The 12392-nt window shown below is 53.3% G+C and overlaps 1 protein-coding gene across 1 annotated transcript; it reads right to left on the bottom strand.

Annotated features, from left to right (window-relative positions):
* Positions 1-3126: 3126 nt before the first annotated feature.
* On the bottom strand, positions 3127-12192 carry PIP5KL1 (phosphatidylinositol-4-phosphate 5-kinase like 1). The gene is made up of 10 exons (XM_053561365.1): positions 12130-12192; positions 11084-11287; positions 9719-9769; positions 9389-9543; positions 8967-9091; positions 8605-8639; positions 8461-8516; positions 7290-7402; positions 6848-7001; positions 3127-3692 (listed from the first exon to the last, which is right to left on the bottom strand). The coding sequence occupies exons 1-10, from the start codon at positions 12157-12159 to the stop codon at positions 3425-3427; spliced, it is 1191 nt and encodes a 396-aa protein (XP_053417340.1). The 5' UTR covers positions 12160-12192; the 3' UTR covers positions 3127-3424.
* Positions 12193-12392: the final 200 nt, after the last annotated feature.

Below are 12392 nucleotides of genomic sequence, written 5' to 3'. Positions count from 1 at the left end.
AGGTCATCTAACCATCCCAGCCACAGCCACTTCCTGTGTAGGCGCTGCCTCCAGCCTTGGCCCCTGCTCTGGCCCCCATTTCAAACTCCTTTTTCCTTTTTCTCAGAGGCTTAGGGTGTCCATCTCCTGCTTAGCAACTTTCAAGCCTACCCTGCTGGAGATTGAAAGCCAAATTCCGTACATCTGTGTGCTCTAAGCCTCCATTCCTCCTCCCTTCTGGTCAGGGGCTGGGAGCTGGCCTGTCGCCTTGTCCCTACCCTTTGGGGGCTTCCCCAGAGCACAAGGCTCCTTGTCTCTCCCACCCCAGCCTGAGCACACCTGCAGAGCAGTGGTCCAAGTTCAGTCTTTCTCTGTGGTCCCTCACACAAGGCAAGGAACACAGTGCGTTCCCAAAGCCACAGCCCTTCTAGCCCCCACCAAGTCCTCAGTCATTCAAGTTTCTTTCTTCATAGACCCAGCCCTACGGTGAGAAGTTCCCTATGGATTCTTTCCTCATGCTCAGTGGCTGGTGAGGTAATGACCCCTTTCTCCAGAGAGGCAACGCCCTCCTTGCTAGGGTCGTGCCAAGACACGGACATGTCCAAATGGCCTGGACTCCCAAGGTAGATGAGGAGCCAGGCACCTGTTATCCTAGCACTGTGAGAGGCTGAGGTGGGTGGATTGCCTGAGCTCAGGAGTTTGAGACTTGTCTGAGCGACAGTGACACTGTGACTCGACAAAAAAGCAAAAATCCAGCTGGGCACAGTGGTGAGCACCTTGTAATCCCAACGACTTGGGAGGCTGAGGCAGCAGGATGCCCACAGCCCAAGTCTGAGGTTACAGTGAGCTATGATGAGGCCACTGCACTCTGCTCAGGGTATAGGGTGAGACTGTCTCAACAACAGCAACAACAACAAAACAAAGCCAAGGTAGACGAGGAACCAAGACCAGGAAGTCTAACAGCCCCAAATGAAGCTCTGCAGTTTGGCTTTGGCAAAAACCCACTCTTCTGCCCCAGCCCAGGAGACCCTGCCCACCATCACACTGCCTCCTTGTGTCCTCCACTAGACTGCTCTAGTCGCATGGACACTCCTTCTTGTCATTCAGCTGAAGCATTATCTCCTCAGAAAAGCCCTTGCCAGCCACCCTATCCCTCTTATCTCACCCCAGTTTATTTTTTCACTGTTAAGTGTCACATGTTGAAAGTCACTCTGTGTATTAACTGGTTCTGTGAGTATGGCCCACCTGCCCACTAGCTCCGTATGAGAAAAGTCAAATCAATCATGTTCTTGGGGCACCTCCATCACCTGCATCATGCCTGGCACGGAGTAGGTGCTAGATAATGTCTGTTGAATGAATGAGTTAGAGGTCCTGGGTCCCATGAGGTCTTGGATAAGTCACTTAACTATCTTCAAGCCTGCCTAGGCTCATTGCCAGTAGTGTGATGGCAGAGAGGGGGCTGAATCATCCTTACGTATGAAAGCACGATTCTGGAGCTCTGACTCCACCCTGTGGGACCCAGATCCCCCAGGAAATGTGGAGCCAGACACCAGTTCCTGCTGCAATGCCCTGCCACACAAGTGTAACCTTACACACTCCGTATTAAACCTCCTGCTAAGCAAGAGCAAGAAATTTCCACTTAGCTTATGCTAGCTCAGAGAGGTTAGGCAGTCACCCGAGGTCATCCAGACAAGTAGGAGTCATGTCAATATTTTACAAATATGTATTTTCTTTCTTTCTTTTTTTTTTTTTGAGACAGAGCCTCAAGCTGTCACCCTGGGTAGAGTGCCATGGCATCACAGCTCACAGCAACCTCCAACTCTTGGGCTCAAGTGATTCTCCTGTCTCAGCCTCCCAAGTAGCTGGGATTACAGGTGCCTGCCACAGTGCCCAGCTATGTTTTGGTTACAGCTGTCATTGTTGTTTGGCGGGCCCAAGCTGGATTCAAACCCGCCAGCTCAGGTGTATGTGGCTCGCACCTTAGCTGCTTGAGCCAAAGTCCATGCTCCAGCCCTGCAGCATAAGCTCTCCCTCCCTGGCAGCCATCTTTCTTTGGGGGCCTCTGACACTCAGTGGAAATGACAGTGTTTGGTGCAGACAAGTGGCTTTGCCAAGGTCCTGTGTTGCCCACTTCTGGCCCACACAGCCTCTTCCCCTTCTGAAATGTTTTCTTTCTCTCAAATGCCAGGCTTCTATCACCTCAAGCCTTTGCTGTGCCCTTAGTTTGGGACCCTCCCAGGGTTGTGTCTGACTCTTCTGGACTGGTTCTGTGAGTATGGCCCACCTGCCCATGAAATGAATTTAAGGTTCCTCTTCCAATACCATTCATCAAATGGTCAGGTGGGAGTCCCTTCCCCCAGCTCCGTGGCTCACCCAGACTGTGAGTCCCCCCACACCATGAGTCCGGCAAGTTCCATGAAGGCAGAATTTCTGCATCTTGTTTCATCCCCAGGTCCCCATTGCCCATCAGGGGGCCTGTCACATGGTAGGTGCTTAATAAATATTTAATGAGTTAATGAGGTCCATTTTCATCCTTTTCACTTTACCACTGAGATAAAAATTAGACCACTGAGGCACAGAGAGGTTTAGCACCTTGTCTTGCTCACACAGCCAGGCCCTAGAGAAGCTCTGGAGGAAAGGCCTGCTTGGGCATGGTCGGATAGAACTGAGGTCAGAGGCTAGGCTGGAATGTCCTGGAGGAGGGGGAAGGAGTGATCAAGGGCCATGCAGACCCCCCCAGTAATGTCTATTATAGCAGGACCTTTGGTCTGAACACTGATCCTGTCCCCCATTTCACAGATGAGAAAAGTGACTTCCAGAGGAGGACAGAGTTCACTTGAGATCAACACTAGACCCCATCAGAATGCCTCCGAGTGCCAAGAAGCTCCTAGAGAAGCAGGAGCAAGGGGCCATCCATGAGGGAGGCCGGTAGGGCCTCAAGCCAGGAGCAGGGAGTTGGCAGACCTGGGTTCTTGGGTTGACCTTACCACTTACCCGTGCGTTAGGCCCTAAAGTCTCTGGGCCTCAGTTTCCCCATCAGTGGGACGACAATGGGAAGCCTTCGGCCTCCCCCCTTCCCCAGTGCTGGAGAGTGGGCTGTGGGAGTTGGTGGTTAAGAATACAGGTTCCGGGGTCCAAAAGGCATGGTTGAGTCCTGGTTCCAGTATTTATTGCTGAATGATCTTGCTTAGTCCCTTCACCCCCTGAGCCTCCATTTCATGGTCTGTAAAAAGAGAATAATAGCATTTTTTGAGGATTAAATGAGCAAAAGTAGGGGCGTCCTAGGCACGAAGCGGGCACAGTACCACCCCCTCACGGGCTGCGCTCTTAAGGTATTAGGTGGTGCTGCCTCCTCGTGGCCAGAAGGGGAGCTGCAGGAGAGCGTCCCGGGCCCTGCGGGAACCAGCGCTGCTATCCAGGAGTATGGAGCGAAGCCCGGCGCGGGTCACTGAGTGTGCGCCTCCGCCCACTGGCAGAGGCGACGGGCATAGCGAGCTGGGCTGACAGTGGAGAATGTCCGGCCCGGGTAACGCAGTGTCTTCCACAGGTGCTCCAGCCGTTTGCGGAGCCCATAGACAGTAACGAGATCCACAAGGCCCAGGAAATAGCGCTGCTCTGGCCCGTCCAGGATGTGCAGGGCATTGGGAACGTCGAGCAGCAGCCGACGGTTCTGGGTTCCTGGTTCTTCCGAGCTCTGTGTCTCTTGCACAGACCTGGGGGTCGACAGGTTGGTAAGGCTGTTGCCGCCTCAGGGAGCCCCAGCCAGTCGGCCCTGGAAGCCTGGCCAAGCTGCCCACTCTCCACTCGCTCATTCCACACCTGTATGCTCAGTTCTGTGACCTCAGGTAAGCAGGGAGGCCGAGCAAGGTGGAGTCGAAGGCCTAGAGGTGCACTGTCCAGGCTTAGCCACTGGCCACACGTGGCCACTGAAACTGGAATGACTAGCTTAAGGGGCAAGGACTCTTTCTAAGGCAAAAATAAATAGGTCTTTCCCCTGCTCCAAAACCTTTAATGGCTCCCTATCCCTTGCTAGAAAATGGATAGCCAGTCCCAGTTAGAGATATGCTGTACCTATAAAACAGGTATTGAATTTTGAAGCTAGTATGAAAAAAAGAATGTAAAATGTCTCATCAGTTTTTATGGTTATTTGATGAAATAATAAAATCTTGGATGTATTGAGTAATAAGTTATATTATTGAAATTGATTTTGGGCCAGGTGCAGTAGCTCACACTTGTAATCCTAGCACTCTGGGAGGCAGGGGATGGGGTGGATTGCCTGAGCTCACAGGTTTGAGACCAACCTGAGCCAAAAGCCAGACGCCCGTCTCTAAAGGTAGGTGGGTGTTATGGCAGGCACCTGTAGTCCCAACTACTCGGGAGGCTGAGGCAAGAGAATCGCTGGAGCTCAGGAGTTTGAGGCTGCTGTGAGCTATGATGCCACAGCATTCTACTAAGGGGGACAAAGTGAGACTTTATCTCAAAAAAAAAAAAATGAAGCTACGAGAAAAATTTGAATTACATGTGTAGGCTGGGTGAGGTGTCTCACACCTGTAATCTTAGCACTTGAGAGGCCAAGGTAAGAAGATCACTTGAGGGCGGCGCCTGTGGCTCACTCAGTAAGGCGCCGGCCCCATATACCGAGGGTGGCAGGTTCAAACCTGGCCCCGGCCAAACTGCAACCAAAAAATAGCTAGACGTTGTGGCGGGCGCCTGTAGTCCCAGCTACTCAGGAGGCTGAGGCAAGAGAATCGCTTAAGCCCAGGAGTTGGAGGTTGCTGTGAGCAGTGTGATGCCACGGCACTCTACCGAGGGCCATAAAGTGACACTCTGTCTCTACAAAAAAAAAAAAAAAAGATCACTTGAGACCAGCAGTTCAAGACCAGCTGAGCAAGAGTGAGGCCTCATAATTACCAAAAATAGAAAAATGAGGGCTGCGCCTGTGGCTCAGTCAGTAGGGCGCCGGACCCATATACCGAGGGTGGTAGGTTCAAACCCAGCCCCGGCCAAAACTGCAACCAAAAAATAGCCAGGTGTTGTGGCGGGCGCCTGTAGTCCCAGCTGCTTGGGAGGCTGAGGCAAGAGAATCGCTTAAGCCCAAGAGTTGGAGGTTGCTGTGAGCTGTGTGAGGCCACGGCACTCTACAGAGGGCCAAAAAGTGAGACTCTGTCTCTACAAAAAAAAAATAGAAAAATGAGCTAGGTGTGGTGTTGGGCATCTGTAGTCCTAGCTACTTGGGAGGCTGAGGCAGGAGGATCACTTGAGTCCACGAGTGGTTGAGGTTGCAATGAGCTATGATGGTGCCACTGCACTCTAGCCTGAGTGACAGAGCAAGACACTATCTCAAAAAAACAAAAAAAGTGTATGTGTGACTTGAATTATATTTCTATTGGATATCACTAGTCTAGAGCATTTGGATCACATAGACCTTGGCTCTGCACTTAAGTCTGTCATGACTTTGTGTAAGTTCCTTATTTGGATAATTCCTAAACTTCTTTTTGGAATCATCCAGCTCTGGAAGTCTCAGGGTCTCAGAAGTGAAGTTTTTTGCACAAAATCTAAGAACCTCAGTTTACAGATGGTAAATGTATGTATGCTTTGCTTCAAACTGTATTCCAAATTAGAAGATCCTTTTGGCTTGGTCTCTCCCTGAAATCCCTCCCCGCCCGCCCCCCCCCCCCAGTCCCCTGTTTCAGCAGAAGCAGGTTCAATTCCCTAACTTTGTCTTGCAAGGATCGCTGAGGGGGTTTATTCCTGCAGAGGTCTGGGGATGGGGGCAAAATAAGCCAATGAGAGACAAGCCCTGTACAGGTGCTGACCAATTAGAGCACAGAGGTCTGAAAGCCTGAGCAGGATGCAAATACCTTCTGGGGTGCCAGGGGTACCCGGATGATGGGGAGATGTGGGTCAGGTGAGTTCTGAATATGTGAGGAGGTGGGAACCCATAGACTGAAAATACTTCTATTTGAAACATGAAAATATTTCAATATCACAACACCATTCTATGCAAGCCAAAACTTAATGGCTAAATGACAGAAGAGACCTAGGTACTAGCTGGTGATAGAGGGCAAGGGACAAGCTGACATAGTTTGGATGAGCAGATATGGACATGGGGATCTCTGTGTCCCAATGGCAGGCATGGCCCCAACCCAGGGCATGCTCAGCACAGCCACAGTCTTTGTGGGGAGTCATTACTCTGGATTCTGCCCAACCTCACCCATCCCAAGTTCTTCTTCCAAGGAGCAGGAAGGTGGGGCTGGATAAGTAGACCTCATTTTTCACTTCCCTTGTCTACCCACTGGCTGAATGGGCTTCATGTCCTAAAATGCCCAGATTAACCCCTATATGATTCTGTTCAACCACAGAGGTGGGCCTTGGTAATGTTTGCACATCTGTAAAATGAGAATGAGTCTGCCAATGAGTGAAGCTCATGGCCAGTATGCAAGAAGAGTGGTTACTACCACAAAGGTAAAGGACATGATGATAGTGCCAATGGCAATAACCTCAGGATCTCAGAAGTGGAATGACTAGCAAAAGGGGCAAGGGCTTTTTCTAAGGCAAAAATAAATAGGTCCTTCCCTTGCTCCAAAACCTTCAATGCCTCCAGATCCCCTGCTAGAAAATGGACAGATTCTTCAAAATCCCACTGGACCTCACCTGTTCTGTACCTTGCTGTGGTTCATCTGTGCCCCCCGACCCCTACCAGACAGGCTTCTAGAGCCCTCCCCTCTCAACACATATGTACACACACACACATTCTGCACTTTCCAGCCTGTGAGCCTTTACCTATGCTGTTCCTCCACACAGAAAGCGCTCCCTCCCACTGCCACATCTGTCTTTCCCACCTCATTCTTGATGATGGGGAGCTCACCTGGCCATGCGGAATATAAGGCTGCTTCCTGGGCCCCTCTCATCCTCATGGAGACAATGGAAAGCCATCAGAAGGCTGTAATCCAGCACGTTGAGCTCCCGGAGGAAGGCTGTGTCCAGTTCCATCTGGCGGAGGAACCAGCTCCTCTGGGGCCCTGCCAGAGCATCAGTGCCCCAACCTGAGTGCCCAGGATGAGCCAGCCATGATGCTCCACACATTTCTGCCCCAGGATGGCAGTGTCATTACTGTCCTCATTTCACAAATAAGGAAACTCATCTGCAATCTGCCTTGGTCACCATGGTGGAGTCAGAATTTGAACTCCGGTCTGTCTGACTTCAGAGTCTGGGCTCTTAATAGCTCATGCAGAAGGCAGTGCTGGGATACCCTTCTAAACATCACCCTGAACTGAGGAAGAGTAGGCAGGGACCTTCTCCATGCTTACCCAGGTTGATGGTCTTGCCCTGAAAGTTGAGGTCCTTTAGCACCAAGACAAGGGGGCTGCCCTCGGGGGCTGGCTCCACCCAGCGGCTCACCTCACAGCCTTTGATGTCATACCTGGGAGATTGGGGAACAGAACTCAGCTTTTCATAGATTTGGGACAGACAGGCAATCTTGCAGGTAATAATTAGAAATAAGCACTTCCACTGCTGACTGTTTATAAATGCACTAAACTCCTTACCTGATACCATCTCCAGTACTCAGCACAGCCCTGGTCAATTATGGTCCCCAAGTTAAAGAAACTGAGGCTCAGAGGGTTCCTCTGACTTGCCCAAGCTACACAATAAATAAAGAGTAGACCAGGGATTCAAATGAAGGCCTTTGGAGGCCCACCCACCACTCTGAAGGTGTCCCAGACACAGGGATCCAACCTAGACAGCAACACCAGGAGGGCCTGGAGGAAGGTGATGGCCCGGAGGAAACATTAATGGGGAACCTGTGGGCAGAATCAGGGATGGAAGGCACAGAGGCCATGTGTAGTCAGGGAGACTGGATTTCAATCCCTGCTCCTTGAACATTAGCTGTGTGGTCTTTCAAACCTTCAGTTTCTCATCTGTAAAATGAGGATAACAGCAGCTACCCCTCAGCATCAGTCTGGGAATTAAGAAGCTGATGAGCTGGGAACAGTGGCTCACATCCGTAATCCCAGCACTTTGGGAGGCCAAGGCAGAAGGATCCCTTGAGGCCAGGAGTTCAACATCAGCCTGGGCAACAGTGTTCTCTACAAAAAATGTAAAACTTAGCCTGGCATGGTGGCATGCACCTGTTATCCCAGTTTCTCAGGAGGCTGATGCAGGAGCATCACCTGAGCTCTGGAGCTGGATATTGCAATGAGCTATAATGATGCCAATGCATTCTAGCCTGAGCAACAGAGCAAGACTCTGTCTTACACAACCACAAAAATGATGACTGCAAACAGCTCAGCACAGCTTCTAAGGCATACTGAGGGTTCAAGAGATGCTGGTTGTGGGTGTCACTGTCTCCCACCTACCAGATCTTGGGATTGTCCTTTCTTCTTGGGCCTCAGTTTGGCTGTCTACCTAGTAAGTAAGGTGATTCAGGGGACAACTCCGGGTGGGATCGGACCTTGAGGCCTGGTCCCGCTGTCCACTCACCTCTCAAAGATGCGGCTGGCAGGATAGAAGACGCTCTGCATGATGATGAAGTACATCTGGGGACAGGGACAGGGAATGAGAGAAGCCAGGCTTTCACCTTCCAGCCTCCCCTCCGCCCAGCCACCTCACCTCAGCTGCACCCACCTTCTTTCCCCCTGCCACCCGCAGACTATGCACTCCTGTAAGGGGAGAAAACGTCAGGTGAAGGCCCCAAACTTCACAACCTCGAGTCCACCAGGTGCAGTCCCAGTCCCAGGCCCAGGTCATGTCTCCTCACAGTCTGTAGTATGCCGAGGCCGGCCCCTCCAGGCTTCACCCCTAGGACTCTTCTTTGGCTTGGAGTCGATGTCCAACTTGACGCCAGTCCTAAATACAGCCCCAGTGCTGCAAATGTTGTCCCACCCCCACGTATGGCCACGCCCACCCTCCCCCACAGGTACCTGCCCTCCTCGGTATATTACCACCTAGGACCAGCCCCCCCACAGAATCCTGCTCCAGTCCCCTACCCAGCAACCGGGCGAGCAGCGAGTGGGGGTGCCTCTGCAGGTGCTGCAGGTAGCGGGGGAGGTGGGTGAGCAGCGCCTGTACCTCCCTGCGCCGCTGGGTCTTCAGGAAGAAGCGCTGGTCGTGGCTGGGGGTCGGGAGGGAGAGGTCACTGCCCAGGCCAGGTTGGAGAGGCTCCTACCGGTCCCCCTGCGGTGGCCTGTGCACAGGAATCTCTCTCCTTGGTCTCCGTTTGTGGCCTTGCCACCTCCCCTCTTGCCTCTGACCTTTGCCCTCAGTCTCACTTCCCCTCATTGAACCTCCATCTGTCTCAGACCTTCCCTGGCCATGCTATTCTCTCACCAAGGGAAACTGCCCACTACTCTGCCCTCCCTTCATCTGGGTTTGCCACCCTCACCCCTCCCCACCCCTGCCATAAGCTCACGACAGGAAGAAGATGGCTTTGCTCTTGGATGTGCTGAGAAACTGTAGGTAGGAACCACCAGGGCCCAGCGCAGCCTGATAGTCCTCCTCAGCCAGGCCTAGTGAGCGGCGCAGCCAGGCAAAGGCTGGACCAGCCAGAGTGCCCAGCTCGAAGCCCTAGTGGGGAGGAAGAAGAGTCCTAAGAGTGTCCACACGAGTCCAGGTGCACAGGTGGTCCTGGTGCCAGAGGGACAGGGTGACCATATCCTTCCTGCAAAGGTCTTAGGCAAGCCATGACACAGATGGGGAAACTGAGCATGCCCCTCCCATGCAGCAGCCTTGGTCTTCCTACCTCGTGAACCTGGGTCAGGACCTCGGAGAAATCTTCCTCAGAGGGCAGCCCCTGCAGGGAGGGTCAGAGAGCTCAGGGCAAGTCTCAGTCCCCCATAGTCTGTCCCAGGATCTCCAGGTATCCTGCACCTGGCCTTGCCCCTTCATCTAGTTTCATTCCTTCAGCAAACAGGGACCTGAGTTGTCTCTGGGTGTGCCTGAGGTTGGTAGATGGGCTGCAGGGAGGACAAGAGTGACCTGAGGCAGGTGTGTACGGTGTGTCTGTCTCATCCACTGCTGGGTCCCCAGCATCTGACTCTGAGTTCAAGACTGGCACAGGCCCCCAGACATACATGCTGGCCAAATGAAGCCATATTCCATCCCAGTACAAGGGAATGGTCCTGAAGCCAAGGGACCCACCTGATGTAGCTTGGGAGGGGCAGGATCAGAGAAGCTTCCTAGGGGCAGTGACTTCTGAGCTGAAGCAGAAGGGTAGTAGAGAGGAGGAGAAGGGTGCTCCTGGTGTTGGAAACAGCATTGTGGCCACCAGCAAGAGAAAGACTGTCCAAGTGGCTGAAGCCAGTAAGTGAGGGGTGGAGTAGGAATGAGGCTGGACAGTTAGCCTTAGAGCCTGCAGGCTATCGAGGCCATGCTGAGCACTGGGGAGCCATGAAAGATTTTCAGCTGGTGATGAGGTCAGGTTATGGCTTAAAGGACTCTCTTGGACCCCCACAGTCCCTGGACCTCCAGGTCCCTCTGTCAGGACTTGGTCTGTGGGATGTGGTCACACTGTGCACACACACAAACAACACTCTTGCTCACCCAGCTGCTGAGTTTGCAGTTGGGTGACTCTTTCTGCTGAGCCAGCCTGGTGCCAGCCTGAGCTCCACAGAGGAGGGGTAAGACTAGCAGAGTGGGGGTGGGGTCCCTCCTCACCTATACACTCTGTCAGGGCTGGGAGGGCCTCAGAAACCACAGAGTACAATCCCCTTCCATTATACAGATGGGGACACGGGGGCCCAGAGAGAGGCAGAGGCACCCTAGTGCCACACAGCAACCCCAAGTCAGGGGGCTCCACATACTCCCAACGTACACTGGACTTTCCAACTTTCTTTTTTTTTTTCGGTTGCAGCCATCATTGTTGTTTGGCAGGCCCAGGCTGGATTCGAACCCGCCAGCTCGGGTGTATGTGGCTGGCACCTTAGCCGCTTGAGCCACAGGCGCCGAGCCTGGACTTTCCAACTTTCACCAAAATGTTTGTCCCTCCCTGCCTTCTCCCCTGAATTGTTCTCTCTGACCCCCTTATCTGCAGTATTAGCAAGACAGGGTACCAGTCAAGTCTTTCCATTGGTGTGGTGGAGATGCATGGGACAGACTGGCCACTCACCGCGGGCAGGTGATCCAGGGAGACCTGAGTGGCAGCCCATAGCCCTGCCTGCATCATACACACCATTCCATGCAGTTCATGATCTGGGCTGATCTCAAACAGGCCCAGGCGAGACTGCTTATCTCGTAGGCGCCAGAGGAGCCCACGGCAGCCAGAGTTGGAGGTAGGTGCTCTGCGTGCAGCCTCTGGGGAAGGGTCCAGAATCTAGCGTGGAGAGGCACAGAAGCAAAGACCATGTGGCAGCATTTCAGACAGGAAAGACTTTGGATCAAGTTCCACTCCCACTACCTGTGAGACTTTCCCTCATCTCTCTCTGCCTCAGTTTCCTCAGTTATAAAATCAGGGTGATGCTGGTACTCATCTCACCGAGATGTTTGTGGGGGACCACACAATGTCTGGCACATAGTCAACCCCCGAATAGGGTGGTGGTTACATTATCAGTCAGGAGAGCATGCATTTGGCAGTGAAACCTGGCCCCAGACTGATCATCCCTTACCAGCTGTGTGACCTTAGGTAAGTCACCTCAACTTTCCTTGTCTTTTCTTCTCATCTGTAACATGAGAACTCTGACTACTTCCTGGCAGGTATTAACTGTTACTGCTGTTGGATTTGAGCTCTTTGCACATGAACGATTGATGGTAGGAGCTGTGATGCAGTGATTCAGTCAAATCTACTCCCCTTGTCTATGCTGAGCTCTCCCAGGCCAGTGCAGAGGGTCAGCGATGCTGAGATCACACCAACTGACAGTGGGCACTCGTCATGTGCCCCGTACCGGCTGAGACCTAGACCTCCTAACAGTCTCTGAAGGAGGAGCTTTTATTATCATCTCCATTTTTGAGATAAGGAAACTGCCAAAACCCTCCGAGATACCCGTCAGACCGCCCCCTTCATACCAGCCTCCCCGCAAGGGGAGTGTCCTGGTCCTAGCCCAGTGCAGTGTCCCTCCCTGGCTCGGATGGAGGCGTGTCCGCGCCGCTCACAGGGGGAGGCCTGGCCCCTGCCCGCTACCCCTTCCTTCTCCCGTCCGCTCTCGGGTCTGCACCTACCTCGCGGGGCCCCGGGCTCGGCGCAGCCATAGCCCCCGCTGCAGCTTTGTGGGCTTTGGCCGCGTTCCCTGCTGCCCCACTGCGGGAGCCAGGCCCCGCCCCTACCTCACGACCTACCAATCGTACGGCGCCAACCACGGCTGCACCCAATCCGCGCTGGGGGCGCCGGCGATAGCTTGAGGGTCCCGCCCCAGCGGCTGCAGCAGCCTCAGAACCCGGGTCCTGGCGGGGCGGCGCCGCCGGGCGCTAGCTAGAGTCCCCGG

Source organism: Nycticebus coucang, chromosome 2, assembly GCF_027406575.1.
Source record: "Nycticebus coucang isolate mNycCou1 chromosome 2, mNycCou1.pri, whole genome shotgun sequence".
Classification (NCBI taxonomy): Eukaryota; Metazoa; Chordata; class Mammalia; order Primates; family Lorisidae; genus Nycticebus; species Nycticebus coucang.
The sequence above is the reverse complement of the archived record's forward strand: the minus strand, read 5'-3'. Positions and strand labels throughout refer to the sequence as shown.